General features: G+C 39.7%; 1 protein-coding gene across 5 annotated transcripts in view; it reads right to left on the bottom strand.

The window, feature by feature from the left end:
• The window catches only part of sptan1 (spectrin alpha, non-erythrocytic 1), a 62,142-nt gene that overhangs the window by 12,159 nt on the left and 30,672 nt on the right, over positions 1–19,311 (bottom strand). Inside the window, exons 21-40 of one of the 5 annotated variants that reach the window (XM_078271227.1) lie at positions 17,551–17,699; positions 13,821–14,019; positions 13,542–13,646; positions 13,405–13,437; positions 13,258–13,293; positions 11,975–12,022; positions 10,470–10,561; positions 9,425–9,569; positions 9,124–9,305; positions 8,894–8,993; positions 8,588–8,785; positions 7,650–7,796; positions 7,458–7,561; positions 6,589–6,751; positions 6,209–6,223; positions 3,932–4,063; positions 2,913–3,050; positions 2,711–2,815; positions 1,550–1,758; positions 1,177–1,297 (exon numbers count right to left, since the gene is read on the bottom strand). In XM_078271227.1, coding sequence (XP_078127353.1) covers positions 1,177–1,297; positions 1,550–1,758; positions 2,711–2,815; positions 2,913–3,050; positions 3,932–4,063; positions 6,209–6,223; positions 6,589–6,751; positions 7,458–7,561; positions 7,650–7,796; positions 8,588–8,785; positions 8,894–8,993; positions 9,124–9,305; positions 9,425–9,569; positions 10,470–10,561; positions 11,975–12,022; positions 13,258–13,293; positions 13,405–13,437; positions 13,542–13,646; positions 13,821–14,019; positions 17,551–17,699 — 2,421 coding nt within the window. The remainder of the gene's footprint in view (positions 1–1,176; positions 1,298–1,549; positions 1,759–2,710; positions 2,816–2,912; positions 3,051–3,931; positions 4,064–6,208; positions 6,224–6,588; positions 6,752–7,457; positions 7,562–7,649; positions 7,797–8,587; positions 8,786–8,893; positions 8,994–9,123; positions 9,306–9,424; positions 9,570–10,469; positions 10,562–11,974; positions 12,023–13,257; positions 13,294–13,404; positions 13,438–13,541; positions 13,647–13,820; positions 14,020–17,550; positions 17,700–19,311) is intronic. The other 4 variants (XM_078271228.1, XM_078271229.1, XM_078271230.1 and 1 more) reach the window with 4 other exon arrangements.

Genomic DNA, 19,311 nt, shown 5'->3' with positions numbered 1-19,311 from the left:
ACGATAGCTGCTATTTCCCTCAATGCCGAAAAGGCGTTTGATATGGTTGAATGGGGCTATATGTTCAACATTTTTGAAATGTATGGGCATTTTTATAAAGTGGATTAAGGTGCTGCAAACTAACAGGTTAATTTCTAAATATTTTGCTCTTGGAAGGTGAACAAGACAAAGCTCACCTATGTCCGCTTTGTTGTTTTGTTTAGCCATAGAACCTTTGGCAGCAGCCATAAGGGGGAGACTAATTTACTTTTAATAAATTACAAAGACCAATTGATAGAGAAGGTTTGGGTCCACCAAAGATGTTGTATTATTACAATGCTTTTAACATTAGGCATCTGGCCCACTGGTCACTTCCTCCTGAGAGAGCCTCACCCTGGTATTGTATTGAGTAATCTGTTCTTGCCCCATTATTGCCCTTACAAAGCCTGTCTGTTGAACTGTATGGTGAGGCAAAAACACATCAGATAATCTCTCATGTAAATGTCGTTTGGACCAAAGTGGCCCGGCTGTTTGAACTGGATCCATATCTAAATACTTCATCAAGTATTTGGCATCCAAAAGTTATGTATTGGTAGATCTCCCCTTTTTTGGAGGGCTTGGTTGGAAAAGGGAATTATCACAATGGGGGATCTCTATCTTGGTGGCATATTGAAATCCTTTGAGGATGTGATACAGGAATCCCTAGGTCTAAATTTTTCAGATATTTGCAACTTCGCCATCTGTTAGTGGGGATTTTTGGATCCAGTTCTTCGAATTGTTTAGATTTGGTTTAAAAGACCCACCAAATTGTTGGAAATGTAAAACAGAGGACGGCCAATTACTTGATGTCCTATGGTCCTGTGATAAGGGACCCAGGTTCCATTCAGCCCAAGACTATTTGTTCTGGGAGATGGGTCAATCAGGATGGATAAGCACATAAGAAGCTGGGTTCAAACTAGTTCAATGATAGCCAGACAGATTATTTTAAGAGGATGGAGGAATGAAAGGTTGCCGTCATTCCAGGAGTGGGCTTGTGAGATGGCTTTGAAAAAATGTCATATAAACGGTTTGCCAGATTAAATGTCTACACTAGAAAATTGGGAAAGTACCTGAGCTTTCTGGAGGGCAAAACTCTGTGGCCTATTTAAATTGCACAAACCTTATCAAATAAATGAAATGAATAGATGACCCTCTTACCTGAATGGCCGGCTCATGGGCTCCCAGCTCGGCCTCCAGTCTCTTGTGTTTCTTTCTCAGATTCTGTACTCCTGTCAAATCACGTCCGTAGTCCTCCGAACTCACAAGCAACTTCTTTTCTCTGTTTGGTATTGGGGCAGAAATGTGTATGTTTAAGTTGAGGCCAATTTGGGTTGCATCAAGACTTTCTGTATTTGGAAGTTTTTGGAAGTCATCTTTCTCTTTCCCCTGCCCTCTCCTGCTAATTTTCTTAAAAATTGTGCCAGTAATTAGTAAGATGAAATGCCTGAATCATATTTTTGTAATGTGTGCATTGTAATCGGGCTTCGCAGTTGGAGTAACAAATGCAACAACAATCGTGCATCTCTCTTACTTGATCCAAGACTCTTCATCATCCAGGTCCCTGAAGAACTGATGCAGGCGGTGGGACTCATTGAGTTTAGCCCGGCGACCGGCAGCCATGCTCTTGATCTTGGCGAAACGGCTGTTGACGGCATCACGCTTATCCTTCACCAGTGAGGTGTCGAAGGCGTTGCTGGCCATCAGGCTGTCAGCCTGGCCGTTCAGATCCTTCAGACGATCCTGCAGAGAGGAGGGAAGGTTGTCAGAGGTTCTCATTGTAACTCTTAATCTATAAATGTATTTACATGGTTTGCTTCAACTCTTTTTTTGTAATTTGTGATGAGTCTAAAAATGACAAATAAGAAATGAAATGAAATAAGGTCTTGTGTTACCGGAGGTGCAGCTGACCCACATGCAGAGCCATTTGTAGTAATGAACTACATACCTCATGTAGGCTTGGGCCGGGGTAAAAAGCGTCAAACCGGTTTGAAATCAAACCAAACCGATATACTGAATTTTACCACTAGGTGCACTTGTCTTAGCTACTCCTGATTGAGACTGATGAGAGTGTAGTGACTCCAGTCCACATGGTGGCAGTAATGAACCTCTAAGCCTTTTTTTTTTTTTTTTTGCAGTGAGGTTATAATAACCTCTTTGATTTAGGTGTTTACACTTCGCCTCGTCTTTTTCAGCTCATCTCTTTCGTCGGCTTGAAATACCTTATTACCAGTGTTAGGCAGGCTACTTCTACAACAGGAAAGCGTAGAGAGCTAAGCCAACAGTTACAGTTAAGCTTTAATACACTGAAGCTAACATTAGCCCCCAAATGGTACAGGTGCAAGAGAGCTCGCTATGGCAAAAGGCTGGTGCCTGCAGCCATAACAGCCCTAAACAAAACAGCCAGCTAAAACACATCAGTGCGACTTTGTGTTAACTGTTATTTTCCTGCATGTCATTCTGTTATGTTTGTACTTCGGTTTCCCTGTAAGCGTACTGTCCATAACGTACAGTGTACCCTTGGGGACAATAAAGTCTACTTGGATCAATAAAAGAGGTAGGATTTAGTGCCTGACATATCGGCCACTTTTTAAGTTGCAAGGTGTCATAGTTAAAAATGCTGGTTTGACTGGTTAGCATCAAATCAAACCGGTTTAGCCTGGTTCCTGAAACCGGAAATCAACCCAACTCTAACCTCATGGGCAGAAATATCAGCCTCCAGCAGCTGGTGTTTCTTCAGCAGGTTGTTGACTGAGGCCAGATCTTTGCCATAATCTTCAGAGGCAAGAAGAGCTTCCACCTGAGAAACAACAAATGTGCACCAGACTTTGAGATTTTTTTCCGTACATTAGTGTGTCAAAAGTTTTTACACACGTATCTGGCATGCAGATTCTCACCTCAGAGAGCCAAAAGTCAAAGTCCTTGATGCCTGTATTGAAATTCTGCTGCTTGTTGGCCTCTTTGAGTTTCTGGCTCTTTTCTGCAGATTTGTTGACGAGGAACTGCCACTGTTCATCCAGAGCGTTGAGGCGCGCCTGTGGTCATGGTTGAGGTTATTTTCATTTCTTCACTACAGTTCTGCATTTAAGATTGTGTTTTCACACAACTTCTGGAGAGCTAAAAAACTTCCATTTATTTTCAACAGAATCCAGAATCCAATCCTTGCAATAGAGCTGAACGATTTGAGTAAAATATCTAATTGGGATTTTTTTTACCAATATCGCAATTTAAATTGTGATTATTTACCATGAGCAGAATCAGATAAAATGATGCATCCGTTTGTTGTCTCTGGGTTTAAAAAAAGGTAACTTTATTTGAAGGGGTGTGCATAAGACTGAAATGGCACCTGTTATTAATCCTTAGCTATAGGCTACTGTTATCAAAAAATTGTTTCTTCAAGTTTGATAATTAGGCCTGCCATGACATATTAATTAACAACATTAGGTTGTCTAGGTTAATGTCAAGTTGTCATAACACAAACATCTCCAACAATGCTAACTTAGCATTAAAAGTGTCATAATTAACCAAATGAAACTTAATGACAGTTAATCTTAATAACTTAATGATTTGTTCAGCCCTATCTTGCAGGATTGTATCCATGGTAGAATAATGGTAGAATAAGATACATCTACAGAAAATTGCTAGCAAAATACAGACACATTTCAAATTTATACATCACCATAATTGAAGAACATTTCTCCACCTCTAACGTTAACGCTTTCTCAAGCTCTTACATGATTGGTCACAGGATTTGTATGTCTTTCTCTTTGTTATTGTTAACTTTACAGTTAACAATAACTGCAGCAGTCATTCTGCTGTTAAGCCACCTTTGAGTGTCTGCTGAATGCCCAATATTTAACAATAAACTTGTCTGTATATTGTGAATGCTGTATAACTGAATACATGAAAAACATACCTTGACTGCGTCCTCGCTGCCGGCACAGGCTCCTCTCTGGATCAGAGTGTTGCCAGTATCAATGACCCCACGGATTCGGTCTGCGTTGGCGTGCAGCTCGGCCTCAAATGCCTGATGTTTCTGATGCTTACTCTGACAGCACACACAGAGGACATGGACACAACATGAGAATCACAAGGTGGACAAGCTCCTATTTTATAGATTAAATGTTCAGAACTCTCCTTTAATTGAGATACACACTTAACATAGCATTGCTTTCATACTTACATTCTGCATAAGAGCTGACATGAAAATCAGTTTGTATAAGTTTGATTGATAAACCTGTATCTAAAGCATTATGAGGCTGACATTATGGTCAAATAAAATTGTTGTTAATGTTAGCTTTACAATGCTTGTCAAATTGTCTTTGTTACTGAAAACTACTTTGTAACTAAAAAAACTAGTGTAAAATAAAACAAAAAAATTACTTCAACACAGGACGCCGACCATGACAGACAATGTGTTGGACATCGACAGACAAAGGACAAACAAGTGAAGAACACAAAATGGCAGTGTAGAAGACAACATCTCCAATGGAGCTAACTTAAAAAAACTACTGAAGGAAGAGTCACTTCAAAGTTGCTCCATTTTTGTATCTTTCTGCAATTGTAATACCTCTTAGTAAATACTGTCTTTAAATATATAAACTAATAAACATATTATATAGGCATGTCCCGATCAGCTTTTTTGGCCCCGGATCCAAATTTAAAAATATTGAGTCTCGATTCGATTCTTGTATTTGTAATAGAGCTGCACACCGTTTTTTTTGTTTACAAAACTAACTAAACAAACTAACTAAAATATGTCTCAAGCTTAATGCATTTAACTTAGTAAATCAAGTTCTCTTTAGGATCCCAGCAAACCCCCAACCAAAAAATAAACACAGTCTCAAGTCCCCCGCTGGACAACAAAAACTAAACTTAGTGAAGCCACCTGCGCTTAGTAGACAATCTTTGATAAAACTAAACTTAGTAACGCCTCTTGCGGTTAATAGTCAATCTTTGATAAAAACTAAACTTATAGGCTCTTCTGACGTGGTTTTAACATCTGTCCTGAGTGATCGGATCACAAGTGGACAGCTCTAGGTGCGTGCGTTTTCACCCGTCTGTAGAATATGTCTCCAAATGCGTCCTCATTGACCACTTATGATCGGATCTCACTTCCCTGCTCTATATGCAAATAAAAATAATAAAATACGTACATCATTTCTGTTTGCATATTAGGCTGGTTGTGTGTGGGTTTTTTTTTAAGATAATTTTTTTGGGCTTTCTCCGCCTTTATTTGTGAGAGAGGGGGAAGACATGCAGGAAATTGTCACAGGTCGGATTCGAACCCTAGACCTCTGCGTCAAGGCATAAACCTCTCAGTATATGTGCTCTACCACTGTGTCAACCCGGCCACTGGTTGTGTGTGTTTATAATGTCAGTTGTTGCTTTCCCATAAATCAGGTAAAAAATTTAAAAGTGTGTGTCTGTGTGCCGACCACAGACTGTAGCCTATATAAAAGGGTGCAGACATAAGGAGATCTACTGACGGGCGGCAGGACCTGTGCAGGAGAAACTTTTTTTTTTTTTTTTAAGTTTCTGTGTGTTCAGCTCTCAGTACGTTTGTAGCTTCTAAAGGAATCTGTGGTTTGAAGTTTAGTTAATATTATAACTTTTTTTTTTGTTCGCTAGGAGTTGCGTTACGTTATGGCAAGCTGATGTAAATGATCAGAGTAAGGTTACCAGAGTGAATGCCGATCCCTGATCAGTTAAAAAAAATGCCCATATTGGCTCTGATCCGATACTTGCAATCAGGACATCCCCAATATTATATACAGAGCCAGTTAGGCACAGAGCCAACGATTGCTTTTCACAATTTAGAATTTGTCCACTTGCTAATCATCAATTTAATTAGTTTGACTGCCGAATCAAACATCTGAAGCAAGTTTAAAGATAACCCCCCTCAAGAATTGAAAACAAAAATGGAAGCCACACCCAACAACTAGTAGCCTTAATGACAAAACAAATCTAGAATAAAATACAAAATGAACACTAAATTAAGTTTTATCTTAAATTAACAAAATTAAAACCAGGTGGAAGAGAAGCTGGCACTTAACAGTGCTGATGAGGGACAAACTCAAGATGGACGGAGTGCTTATTCTACGTGTTTACACACACACACACAGCAAAGACATGGACACATGGAGGACAACCTGCTTGGTTGTTAGTCAGCTGACACACTACTCAAACTTACCAGCAGCTTGGACAGCTATAAAAAAAAGTGGGACAGTGGGAGAAAAATTCAGTCTCACTTCAACCAGGACACAGGGAGGGATTTGACACAGTTAAAGATAAGTATCATCAATCAAACAAGACAGATTAGTAATTTTAATTTAGCTAAGGACACGTGGCCCTGAAATCAGTTCAAATCTATGAAAATAAATGTTTCCTGGTTTTCTTTTAAGATTTACTTAAAAAGAAATTACTATCTGTTCTATTCACTACAATCATGGGTGGAATTTATGCTCACACTTAAAACCATTCTGAAGGGATTCCATGTACTCCTTTCAGACTAGCTGTGTTGGTATGAACTTCTGTGAGTTGGGCCTGTGCTAGGAGAAGCCAAATGTATACCTGGATGTTGGTAGGGTCTTTGTAGGACTCATCGGTTGCAGTTTGCAGCTTCTCGCTGATCCAAGCCTCAATCTCGTCCACATCCCTGCTGAACTGCTGCAGGGTCTGGGATTCACCCAGCTTGGAACGCTTTTCGATCATTTGAGCCTTCAGCCGACGCCACCTTTCAAACATCAGAATTTGAAGTTTAAAGTGAGCTCAAACACAGGCATGATGACAATTATGATACCTTGAATTTGATACCAATACCACAACAATACTTTTTTCGATACTTTGTGTGAATAAAAACCTAACTAACTATGTTATTGAGTCTTCAAATGACAGTTAATTATGTTAACAGTCTGTCTTTGTGAATGATGAGAGGTATAGGTTAATTGCAAAAGTGAAATCAAGTGCATGTAATTATGTATTAATAAAATGTATGTAGCTGTGGGTGATTGGCTATTACCATAAAAGTTTTTAGAAACTGGGTAGGAATTCGGTTGATACCCAGCCCTAGTCATTGGTGTCAGAAACAAAGGACATTACATGTAGGGTTCCCCAAGGCTCTAGATTAGGGCTTCTCTTATTTCTTATATACAGTACTTATATCAAGGATATGGCAGCTGCTGGGAAAAGCAAACTTCTGTTTTATGCCAATGATTATACATTTGTGCTATATGGGTCAGATATCTGTGAGATTAAAATCACTCTTGGTAAGCATCTAGGATGTATTAGAGAGTGGCTTATAAAAAAGGCTTTCAATACATTAAAAGGTAAAAGTGAACTGAAAATGTTTACTGTTTGGAAATGAGAGGAAGTAGTTGAGGACAGACAAGTTGAAAGTTCTGTGTAAAAGAACTGAAACTGTGTCACCAAATGTTTCCTACCTGTCGAGTACTTCATTGCGGCGGTTGAAGATCTCAGGTTTGGCGTAATGGTCGGCTCCAATCAGCTGGTCAGCAAAGGACTGCAGAGCAGCAATCTTCTCCTCCTATACAGCAGGGCACCATTTAATCTATAGAACACAACTACCGATCAATTTTAAAAGCTTTAACTGAGCGGCTAAACATCTTACTGACCTGCACGTTAATGGCCTTGTCAAAGTCTTCATGTTTCTTGATGAGGGCCTCCACACTGTCCAGGGAGTCACCCTTGTCGTCACTAGCAAGGAAGGCTTCACGAGCTGCCATCCAGTTCTCAGCCTGCTCACAGTCTCGGTTGAAGAGCTGCAGAGGGACAAGGACAACAGTCAGTGGAGGAACCAAGGCAGCCGTCATAGACGACATAACTGCTCATAAATTCAATAGTTTTTGTTTCATCTGTTAATGAGCTTGCTAGTAATTTTAAAGTGTTCAGTGTGGAGCTTCCCTGCACCCAAAAATGCAGGTACTGTTTTTTCCCCTACAACAAAAAAATCAAACTGAAGTACTTTCAGTAATAGACAAACTTGCCAATAGTCACTCAAACTATCATTTTCACCTGGATACTAAAAAAAATATTTTTTGTAAAACCTCTTGCTTATCTCATCAATCTTTCTATTACCAGTGGGAGTTTCCCCAGTAAATGGAAGCTAGCAAGAGTTTAATTAATATATATATTTTATACCATATCTTACTTTCCACAATCATGTCTTGGAGCAGGTTTCCAAATTATGCAGTTGATACAGTTATATATGCATCTGGTAGAACTAGTCCAGACAGCTGTCAGATCACCTAGAGTAGTGGTTTCCAAACATTTTCCTGCAGGGAATAATTTATTCAGCCTCACTGCACACTCAATCTTTTTACATTTAAGTTATTGTGTAACCTCTTGGTCACAAGCAGGATCTAAAATAACCAAGCCTCTTATGATGAAAAATGTTAAGTTTTAGGTATTTTAAAAGGCCCATCTAGGGGAGGGCATTGCAAATGTGGTATTGGTTTGCGCTACACACTTGTCCTTATACAATGTATATTAAAATAAAATAACAGTTTCTGGTCATGGTCACAGGTCATGACATGGCTCAACACTTCAATACCTGGAGCTCGAGGCACTGGTCCAACATCATGCGACGCTGCACCCAGGCCTTTTCAAGGTCAGCACGCTCACGGTCTAGAGCTTCCAGTTTCTGCTGAATCTCGGGACTAGCATAGTGGCCTCGCACCAGCAGCTGCTGACCAAACTGTTCAAAGGCCTGGAAGGTACCGGCACGAGCATCAATCTCTGTGCGGTGTTCCTGGAAAATAGAAAAAGAAAAGAAAGATGGATGGGTAGGGTTTGATGGCAAAAAACATGCACTGACATCTGCAATTTTTTACATTATCAGAATGGAGGAGTTCAATACCTGGTGTCTTTCCAGAAGGGCCTCAGCTCCGGTCACGTCTTTGGCCAGCTCCTCTGAGGACACCAGCCCTCGTATGCCATTAATCCAGGACATCAAATCTCTGTGCACAGATGAGAAGTTATGGCCAAAAAATATCTCACACACAGCATTTCTTAAATTTAGACATCTCTCTCTCAAAAACTACATAACTACAAATCTGACCCAGTGACATCCACCAGCTGATCTCTCACCTGAAGTCGGAGAGGAAGCGCTGAAGGTCGTGGGAGTTGCCAAGTTTGTCTTTGCGCTGGTCAGCACGTCCCACCAGGCTGCTCCAGGCAGTGTTCAGCTCAGTGCATTTCTCCTGGATGTCATCTACTGCCTCAGGGTGGGACTGGATCAGACGCTCTGCTGTCTCCCCAAGAGAGTTCACCTGGGCAGGGAAGTAGGAACAATGAGTGACAGCCTTAAGGAAAATAATATATATTCAGCCAAAGGTTTGGTTTGTAGATCTACTACAATCTCAAATAAATGATTAAAAGACAATCTGACCTTATCACCCAGGGCTGCCAGGTCTCTCTCAAAGCCTTCATGTTTGCGCTGCAGAGCCTGGACACTGGCCAAGTCATGACCATAGTTGTCAGTGTTAAGGGCCTGGTTCTTCTCCTCAATCCACTCTTTAGTTTCATCAGCATCCCTGAGGAGGCACAAACAAATTTTGTTCAAATGTTATGAAGGAAACTTTTCTGTGCTCAAACATCTGGAGGTGTTGTGTGTGCAAGTAAGAAGGACTGAGGGTTTTGCCCCTACTCATTGTTTCCATTTAATTACTGGGAAATATATATGAAATAAAATCCTTACACTTCAAGTTTCTATACACGTTTCTATAACTACTGATCAGCATTAAAGGTTTGATTTTAAAATATTTTCTATTATGAGTGCTGGCAACTAGTTGTTAGTTTGAGAAAAACTGGGTTCATAGTTTATACACCTTTTAAAGCTAGGCTATGTAACTCAAAAGGAAGAGATAATATATTCTTCCTCTTACAAACTACAGTTGAATTAATAAGCAATAAAACTTGCTGCTACATCCTTGCTTGGTCTGGTATGACCAGTAGCCTATGGTGGCTAATGTTAGCAAACTTTACATAGATATTGCTGTATTCTATTATTATTATTATTATTATTATAACAACTTATATAGCGCCTTTCATGGTACCCAAGGTCGCTGACATTACGAGTCAGTTTTCAGATTCTTCTCTATTTGTGCCACTGCTCTCAAATCCAAATAGATACTTTTTCCACAATAAGTTAGCAAAAAGAAAAAAAAGAAAGCAAATTTTTTTTGTATTCTGGAATGTGTTCAAAAGGAAGACCTTATACAAAAAGTATGTTTTGAACTGGATGTTCTTTATGTCATGGCTGTAGTTTTCTCATTTTGCCCCAGCTTAACCCAGGCTCCAACACTAAATTTGAATTGTATGGATCTAGTAACTATCAAAGATGAAAGTGAGGTAAAAACACAAACTGGATCTTCCTAAAAGCTGTAGGTGATATCACAAACACCACGTGTTTTCCTTCAGTCTTTGGTTCGTACCTGTGGAATCGCTGCACCTCGTGGGCACTGCCCAGCATGTTGCTCCTTTCTTCAGCCAGCTGCTGCAGGGACCGCCAGCGATTATTCAGCTCCTAGACATAAAACAATGATAAAACAGTACTCTACACTCTTCAGAGTTTGCTCAGCCCTTCTGGAGCCTGTTTCTTCTAGTTTGGGTGTTAAAATTTGCAATGATTTTTCGTATGAGAACTAAACACACCCTCAATTTAAAAGGGACGCATCAATTGATCATAGCATTAAACAGCATCGTCAGATAAACTTGGAGATTATGATTTAAGGTAAGTGAGGAATACTAAATCAAATATGTGCTAGAATGTGCAAATTTGCATTGTGTGTTTGTTAGGCCAGACAGTGATAGATAAACAAAGGCACGTGGATGATGGGTGTTAAGTGCACAGGACTGGATGCATGTTAAGAACATTACAAAAAGTCAGGATCTACGAAACGATGCTAAAGAAAACTTATGTAGCATGCCAACATTCATTCAACAAAATGGATAATAACAGGACAAACTAAGAGATGCACCGATTAAAATGTTTAGGCTGATTCCAATTTCTGATTTTTCATTGAGTTTGACCAGCTGACACCGATTTTAGCCGATTCCGATTTCATTTTTTCTAACCACTTTACAGCACAAACAAATATTTATTTTCTATCTTTTCTTTAATAGAACATTTTACATAGAACATTTTTTGAATAGATAATCGATCACTATAAAATAGAACTATATGAATTACTCTTGGTGTGGGAAATTCACACACACATCTAAAGTGCAATGTTATGGAAGAACCATTTCCTTCTTTGCACATCCAATATCCAACAAAAAAAAATGTGATATATTTAGCAAACTAAACTTCTGTATGAAAACAGGGAAAACAGGTAATGGCAATAAAATAAGTATAATAAAAAGGAGTCAGGCAGAGGGACCATCCCCGCAGCGTTTGATAACGTTAGCTTCTTGTCTCATCTGGGGTCTGATAAACAGTAAATTCATCAAAGTCAGTGTGCCCAACGCCATTTTCCATTAAACTGTAGTTGTCATATTTCACGGACCCGCGTGAGTGCGGTTTTCATGTTCCAGTTGTTCAGGCTCAGAGGGGAGAGAGAGCAGCTGACTGAGATCAGTAGAGCAGACGGTTCTGCAGAGCCGTGTATAATTACGACTTTATAACATTTCATAAACAGCTGATTGAGCGGCAGTGCGCCGCTGCTACATGCATATAGCGGAAACCCTGCATGTGCATGGTGCCAATTCCGGTCACCAGCCGGTCAATCGGTGCATCTCTAGGAAAACAAATGCCATGGGAAACAGGATGAAACCAAACAAACTGAACACACAGTCAGGTGTCAGAGAACTAGAAGAGACAGATCATGTGGCACCAAAAATAAACCATGATGATGGGGTTAGTTTTCTGATCACAATGCAGGACAGTAGAGCTAGGGGACAATTCAAAATAAGGTCAGGGTGGACTAGTTAATCTTACCTTGATAGTATTAAAGTTAGCCGTTGTTTGAACAGCCAAGCGTATGTTCTATAGTCAAAGGTGAACAAAACATGGCAAAAAGAAGGGGGGAAAAAAAGAAGAGGGCGAAAATAGAAAAACACCACACCAGTCAAGAATGTTATGGAAACTCTTCTACTAAGACCAAACAAGACTTTACACCAATCAGGACATATGAAGCACTGCAAACAAGGCTAGAGCCGAACCAGGCAACAAACCCCAAACACTGAATTATGATGAATCAAACAAAATACTTAAAAACACGGCAACTTATTGGGACTTTAGCTTATTCACCATAACCCCCAGAGTTAGACAAGTCGATACATACCCTTCTCATCTCCGTGCGTGTTGTAACTCTGTCTGACGCCCCCACCTCTAGCCTGGTTAGCACAGATCCTGAAGGTAACCGGTTCCAACTAGCCTACCGCTCCCAATAAGTGACAAAATAACGCCAACATGTTCCTATTTACATGTTGTAATTTGTATAGGTCATATGAGACACAGCCGTCTTCTAACCGTATACAAACTGGGAACCTTATTCTCAGAAAGGCGAAGCACTGCTACTTCTGCTACTTGGGCGAAGTGATTTGCTAGCAGCACCTGAAGCCCTGTGGTGAGGAGCAGAGAGTTCGCCTGGAGTTCACACAGAGTTGGAGTAATAGAGTCAACAATGACTAGATAGTAAAAGCATAGTGACCTTGTTATTTGTACACCCTGTGACTATACAAACTACAACATGTAAACAGGAACATGTTGGCGTTATTTTGTCACTTATTGGGAGCAGTAGGCTAGTTGGAACCGGTTACCTCCAGGATCTGTGCTAGGCTAAGCTAGCGCTGGGGGCGTCAGACAGAGTTACAACACGCACGGAGATGAGAAGGGTATGTATCGACTTGTCTAACTCTGGGGGTTACGGTGAATAAGCTAAAGTCCCAATAAGTTGGCGTGTTCCTTTAATAAATAATTGAGACATCTTGAGACGTAATTTAAATAACAAAAAAGGCTTTGGAGTTCCTATGGTCCCTGGTTGTCTCATTAATGTCTAATCATATTCAACGAGGACATAACATTGAGAAAATGTCGAAATGCATGATTGCAGTAGATTCCAGAAGTGAAACATCAGTATCCAACATCATCAACATTGCACAGTTACTGTATCAGATGAAGATTGACAGACTATCTATTTTGTATAAAAATACATTAAACAACTGAATGTTTAAATGTATTTTTTGGACACAGATTTAACAGTGTTAGATGAAGCTTACCTTCCATGGAGATGCAGTCTTGGAATCAGCTTCATCCTGTTTAATAAAATGTATGTGTCACAGCAGAGTCTTATTTTTTGTTGCGATATTTGAAATGTTTCCTAAATATAAAGCAAAATGTATGTGAAGTACAGAAATGATCAAAACCTTGCCGGGAGCAGCACCAACCAGTTCTTGCTGCTACACATGGAAGAAAACATGATCTCAATTAACTTGCAGGTAAAACATAGAACGGTTAGGGTTAGTTAGGGTTCATAAAGTTAAACCAGGGAAGTAGAACTTACCTGAGCCTGAACCATGGGGGCCTCCTCAGCCATGAGGCCTTCAGACTCCAGCTCAGACGCCACTTTGTTGATGTCCCTCAGGCGAGACTCATTGGCCTTAAGGTCCTGGACCAAACAAAAGAACAACATCACACACTTTTTTGAGAGACATGACATGTACAAATAATCTCAACAAATACACACAGTAGCTAAGATTAGGTTATACTAGTTGCTTACTTGCTTAGTCATGACTTTGCCTTTCTGTAGAAGAAAACATTTTAAAACATCAGAGGACATTACCTTCTGGAAGTCGTCAAACTTCTTTTGCAAGACCTCAACCTGCTCCAGGTCAGAGCCGACCTCTTCATTAGTGAGAGCGCTCTCCTTCTCATTGATCCACTGCTGGAGCTCATTGGCCTCACGGAACAACATGAACTTTTTGCAGCTCTTTTCTAGCATGTCCTTGCGTTTCTCTCCCAGCTCCAACAACGTACCATACCTTAAAAAAGTTGCAAAAACATAATCCAATCAAATCATTTAATGTGCCTCACTTTTAAAGATTTAAAAGAGAGCAATATGTAATATATTTACTGTACTAAATCATAAAATGACCATATGTCATCAGATGTTAAGGAAACATGCTAGAATGAAATACGTTCATCTCTGACAACAATGCCAAAGTTACTAAGTTCTCCTTTGAAATTGCCATTCCGGTCATTACATTTTTATATTTAATGGGGTCTGGAAAGTAGTAAAACCGCATATCTCCCCTCTGCTGAAATTCTTCCCCAGCTTCTGTTTAGCAGCCGTAGCAGTTAATCTTTGGCCGACAAAAGGTGACTGTCAGACGGGTACAGAGGACAGTGAGGTTGCTGTCTTTATAGCGGTGGTTGCAGTTAACTTTTTAGCCGACAGCCTTTTATGACGGTCAACACAGCAAGCATCTAACTAATATTGACATTGTGGGATGTTGGGTTTAGCGCTCAACCTGGCAACCCCCGTGAACTTAGAGTCCAGTCCGGTGAGGAGGGGCTGGGGGAGACAACTCTCTTCAGAACTTTGTATTTGGACTGCAGTAACCATTTTAAACGCTATCTGTCCGTATTACATATTGCTCCTTTAAAATAATCTTTTTTTGGAGAATCTGCTCTTTTGAGGAATTTGTATTTATTGCTAGTAATCCCTCTATTTCTCTGCTAAAAACGGATGGTTCTCAAAATTGCAAAATCACTCCTGTAGCGCTGAATCACTCAGTAACTGAATTGATCAGTCAATCAGCAGAAAATTATTTTGTTAATTGAAAAGTTGTTCAAGTTGTTTATTAAAAGAAAATGTAGCCACTTTTACGAGGATGTCCAATTAGTGTTAATGGTAAATGTAGTCGATTGAAGCAATACAATTCTCAGTGCGTGCTATATTGCTAAACCTGAATTTCGCAGCAGCACAATCTGTTTTTCCTGCATCCAGCGAGGTCATTTGACGTGACAGTGACGTAGTTGGAAGGAAGAACTATAGGCTATTTCAGCCTGGATTTTGCCTCCGGCTAGCGAGGGGGCATGCTGTAGATTCCACACAATAACAGAACTTCCTTGTTCTCTTCACTTTTATTGCCAACTAGCTACGTTTCCAACAGCAAAAATGGCATCCCAAAATATAAGTGCAGAGGATGTAATGGACAAGGATACATTTTACAGTGTTTTGGCCGACTCAGATATTCAGCTGTATTTATTCGAGCCATAGTAAATGGGCGAAGAAATGCAGCTGAGAAGATATGGTCGGGGAGCCTCCAGAACCCGAATTGCTGAGAGAAAACACAGAGTGGTGGTGCCTATGCTGAAATTGCCTTCCGATGTCAACAGAAATGGAAACGTTTTGCTGCAGTGAGTGTCAGCGTGGGCAGTTTGTTTGTTGGATGCGGTGTCCGACGCCAACCCCAAGTGAGCATGTGTGTGTATTCCAGCTTATGTTGACAGTGTGGAAAATAAAGAGTTGCTGTCTTGTTTGCTCTGGTTCGGATTACAGAGCCACCATGTTTTTATTTTATTACCGGCATCAAGTTTAGGCGCAACTCGGCTAAACTGTTTTGGCTGGGCTTTGATTGGCTCGGCTGGGACGGCTCCGCGAGCAGGAGAACTCAGCTATCTCGGCCAATATAGCAGGTACTGAGGAATTTATTGCTGCAATTGACTACATTTACCACACCCACATAGAAAGGTGTCAAATTTTCCCTTGCTGGTTTCAGCTTCTCCAATGTGAGGATTTGCTCCTCTTCTCCATTTTATATTATTGGTAGGCCTGTCGCAATATGCAATAAATAAATTAAATCGCATGATAAATAAAAATGAGCTCAATCATTTTTAAATGGAAATTATTGCGGCTGGAAAAATTTCCATTTTATTTATTGTTTTTGATTGTGTTTGGGTTTTTCCAGTGCATTTTTTGTTAACAGAGACTGAGAGTCCATTTTATTTATTGTTTTTGGTTGTTTTGTTCATTTATTGTGGATATTTAAAATGTCTTCCAGTTCCAGAGTAAATATTCTTTAGAAATAAAAGTGTATTGATCTTTGAAAAGGTGTACCTGCATTATTATGCCATTATCATTATATTAGATGAAAATGGTCTCAGAACGACAATATTATCGTTTATCGCAATCATTTCTGGGACAATTTATCGTCCAGCAAAATTTGTTATCGTGACAGGCCTAATTATTTGTAAACCGATATGGGTTTTAATGCCAACGCCATTTTACATCTGATAAATTACAACAATCTTTGCATGTCTTTGACATGTTATACACAAAAAAATTGTTAATGAAAACATCCATTAGTTGCAGCCCTGTCATTAAATTAAGACACGTATATGACTAACGATAAGACCAAATACGAGCAACAGGGAGAAACGGGCCGTGGTGCTACATCATACAAAGTGTTTAAACCAATCTAATCAGTGTCATATTCAGCTCAGCAGGTAATTGACTGATTGATGACATTGAACATTTGCTTTACAATAATTAATCACAGCAGCCCTTTGCAATGTTAAGGGGGAAAAAAAAAAACGTACAGAGCTTTTACAAGTTTGGAAAAGTAAAGACAAGCAGCCAAGCACTAGGCTGAAGTTTATTTGATAATCACCAGTTAAACACATTTTTCACCCAATAGAGTCTGCATGTAGTTAAAGTTCATAATGACTTGACAGGTTTTCTTTTCATTTGATTTTATTGTGGAGCAGGTCTGTCGCTTTTCTTTGGGCTCCTTATTTAAATGTATTTAGTAATTGCTCATTTATTTTCTACATTATTTTGTAAATATTATAAAGTAAATGCCAATAAAAAGTTGGACCAGCTAGACTTCTGCTGAACCAGGCAGATTTCAATCATGAATTTTGGAGCCACTAGATCAAATGAAGTAACCTATAGAATAATGAAACAAAGCCAATCAAATGTGTAGAACAGAACAGCTTATATGACAAAACTCAGAAATGAAGATCCATAGGCAAGCCTGGGATGTGAAAGGTCTGCATCAAAGGTTCTTCTATCCCTATACTGAATAGAAGATGAGCGTGAAGTAGTGACAGTGTGACAACATGAGGGTTTTTTGGGGTTGGGAGGGATGTAAAACTGTGATGATATTTAGTGGTATCACGATCACAACAACACGCAGACTAGGGACGCTTCCTACTCACAGCTCTTCCACCTGCTTCATGCGTACAGACACGCTGCAGGCCTCCTTGGTGACAAGCCTGCTCAGTGGCAAGGCAAGTAGAATGCACAGCAAGACAAGATTAAGTTGTTAAATAGAACAAGAGGACAGCGGAGGAGACAAGAGAAAGAGGCCATAGAAAAGGTCATTTGTGTTAAAAAAAAACTGAGCATAAAATATGATTTGATGAAAGCATAGAGGGGTTAAAAGAGCAGAAAAAAGACAGAACACTTAAGAGGAATAGTTAACAAATCTAGTAGGAAAAGAAAAATGAGTAAGTAAACTACATTCCGCTGCAAAAATGAAGAGGTCATTGTGTGGGTTTCTTACTGATTCTCAATCTGGTCTTGGCGCAGTGCAATGCTGCCGTGTTCCTCCAGCAGGTTTTCCCTGGAAGAGGACTGGGTAGGGTCCAGCTTCTTCACATATGCAGCAGGAACAAAGCCCTGGCGATCATTCACCTCCACCTTCCACCAATCCTTTAGCAGGGAGGATAGGGAGTTCCATTATAACCATGAACAATCACTGTGGTATATTTTGACTTAGTCCCACATACTCTGTCTGCTACAAATAATCTCTACTACAGTGCACATCTGTTCTAGAAAATGATCAATTTAACTTTAGTTGTTTAAATGACAGCATACAGATTTATGTCTTTAGCAAAATATGGGCTTGGAGTTGAGAGCCACAGTCAGAAAGTCAGAAAATAAAGAGGGGAGAGGTCCTGTGGGCTCTTGATGGAGATTGCGGCTTAGAAAGTTGCTCTGTTTAAAGTCACTCACAAATACTCTGCCCTTTTAGCCAAAGATAGCGGTTAACAACAATAACCAATTAATATATGCTGCCATTAGACAGTTAGCCTTTGATTTGGGTTTAAAAGACATCTGGAGATTGATCCCCTCAGAGAGAAGAGAGTACTCACTTTTCTCCTCCTCAAATTTTATTTTTATGCATCAGTCTTTAGTGGATTACTCTATTAGTTTAAATATAGGATTACCTCAGGTCACGCACTAATTCTTCTCTGCCTGATTACATTTTCATTAACTCTCTGCATCCTTACTATATGTGTAAGACATACATTTCTCAAGATGATTAGAAATGTAATCGCTTTTTGAGGATATTGTCCTCGCCATTTGGTGGGATACTCTCTAAATTTATTGGAGATAGGATTATCTGAATTAGAGAACAAACTTAAAATACTTGAAACTTTACACACTCAAACTAAAGATGGGTCCCCTCTGAAAAAATATTTCCACTTAATATCAACTAATTAAATAGTACCATAAGAAAGTAGAATATGCCCTATTTTAAACCAATCACACATCTGCTTATCATCTCCTTGATCCTAAAATTAGTTTCTTTCATCACTGCTCATTAAAGGAAGGCCACCGCAAGAAAACGTGTAGATTATCAAACAGACAATGGATTATGTTTTTTTCTGACTGCCGGTGTTAGCTACCACGCTAGTGAGCCCTCCTTTTCCTTGAATCATGTCCTACTGCAGACAGAATTGCATAATGAAATGAAATCCAAATGCACATTATGTAACAAACAAACACATTTTCGTGCGGTGGCCTAAAATGAGCAGTGGTGTAGTTAAATAAATAAACACACACACACACACACACACACACACACACACACACACACACACACACACACACAGCAGAGGGTGCTGTATATGGGTCACATGTGCCTTAGACTTAGGCAGTTTGTAAATATAATATATATCTTAGTTTTTTTCTCTTTTGAGTGGTGACCTTGTGGTTTTTAAAGGATGAAGATTTGACAGGCTTGTGCAGCTCTATGGCGTTCCCAGTGTGTTTTGCCCTTCCAGGTCACGTGACTGAAAACTATGAATTGCAATATCACAGAACACTTCGCAGATTACAAAGAAAGAAAGACATTTCGCCTCACCAACAAGCTCTACCGTTCTAACTTCTCCACCCAAATGCTAATTTGCATTGTTTTACCCAACCAGCACAAAGCCCCCAAGTGTTACAGAACGGCCAAATGGAGAGGCGAAATGACTTCGCAAATCCAATTCCGAATTGGATAAGGAAAAGCAGCAAGGAAATATTGGAAAATGAG

The sequence above is a fragment of the Sander vitreus genome, chromosome 16 (assembly GCF_031162955.1).
Source record: "Sander vitreus isolate 19-12246 chromosome 16, sanVit1, whole genome shotgun sequence".
Taxonomy (NCBI): domain Eukaryota; kingdom Metazoa; phylum Chordata; class Actinopteri; order Perciformes; family Percidae; genus Sander; species Sander vitreus.
The sequence above is the reverse complement of the archived record's forward strand: the minus strand, read 5'-3'. Positions and strand labels throughout refer to the sequence as shown.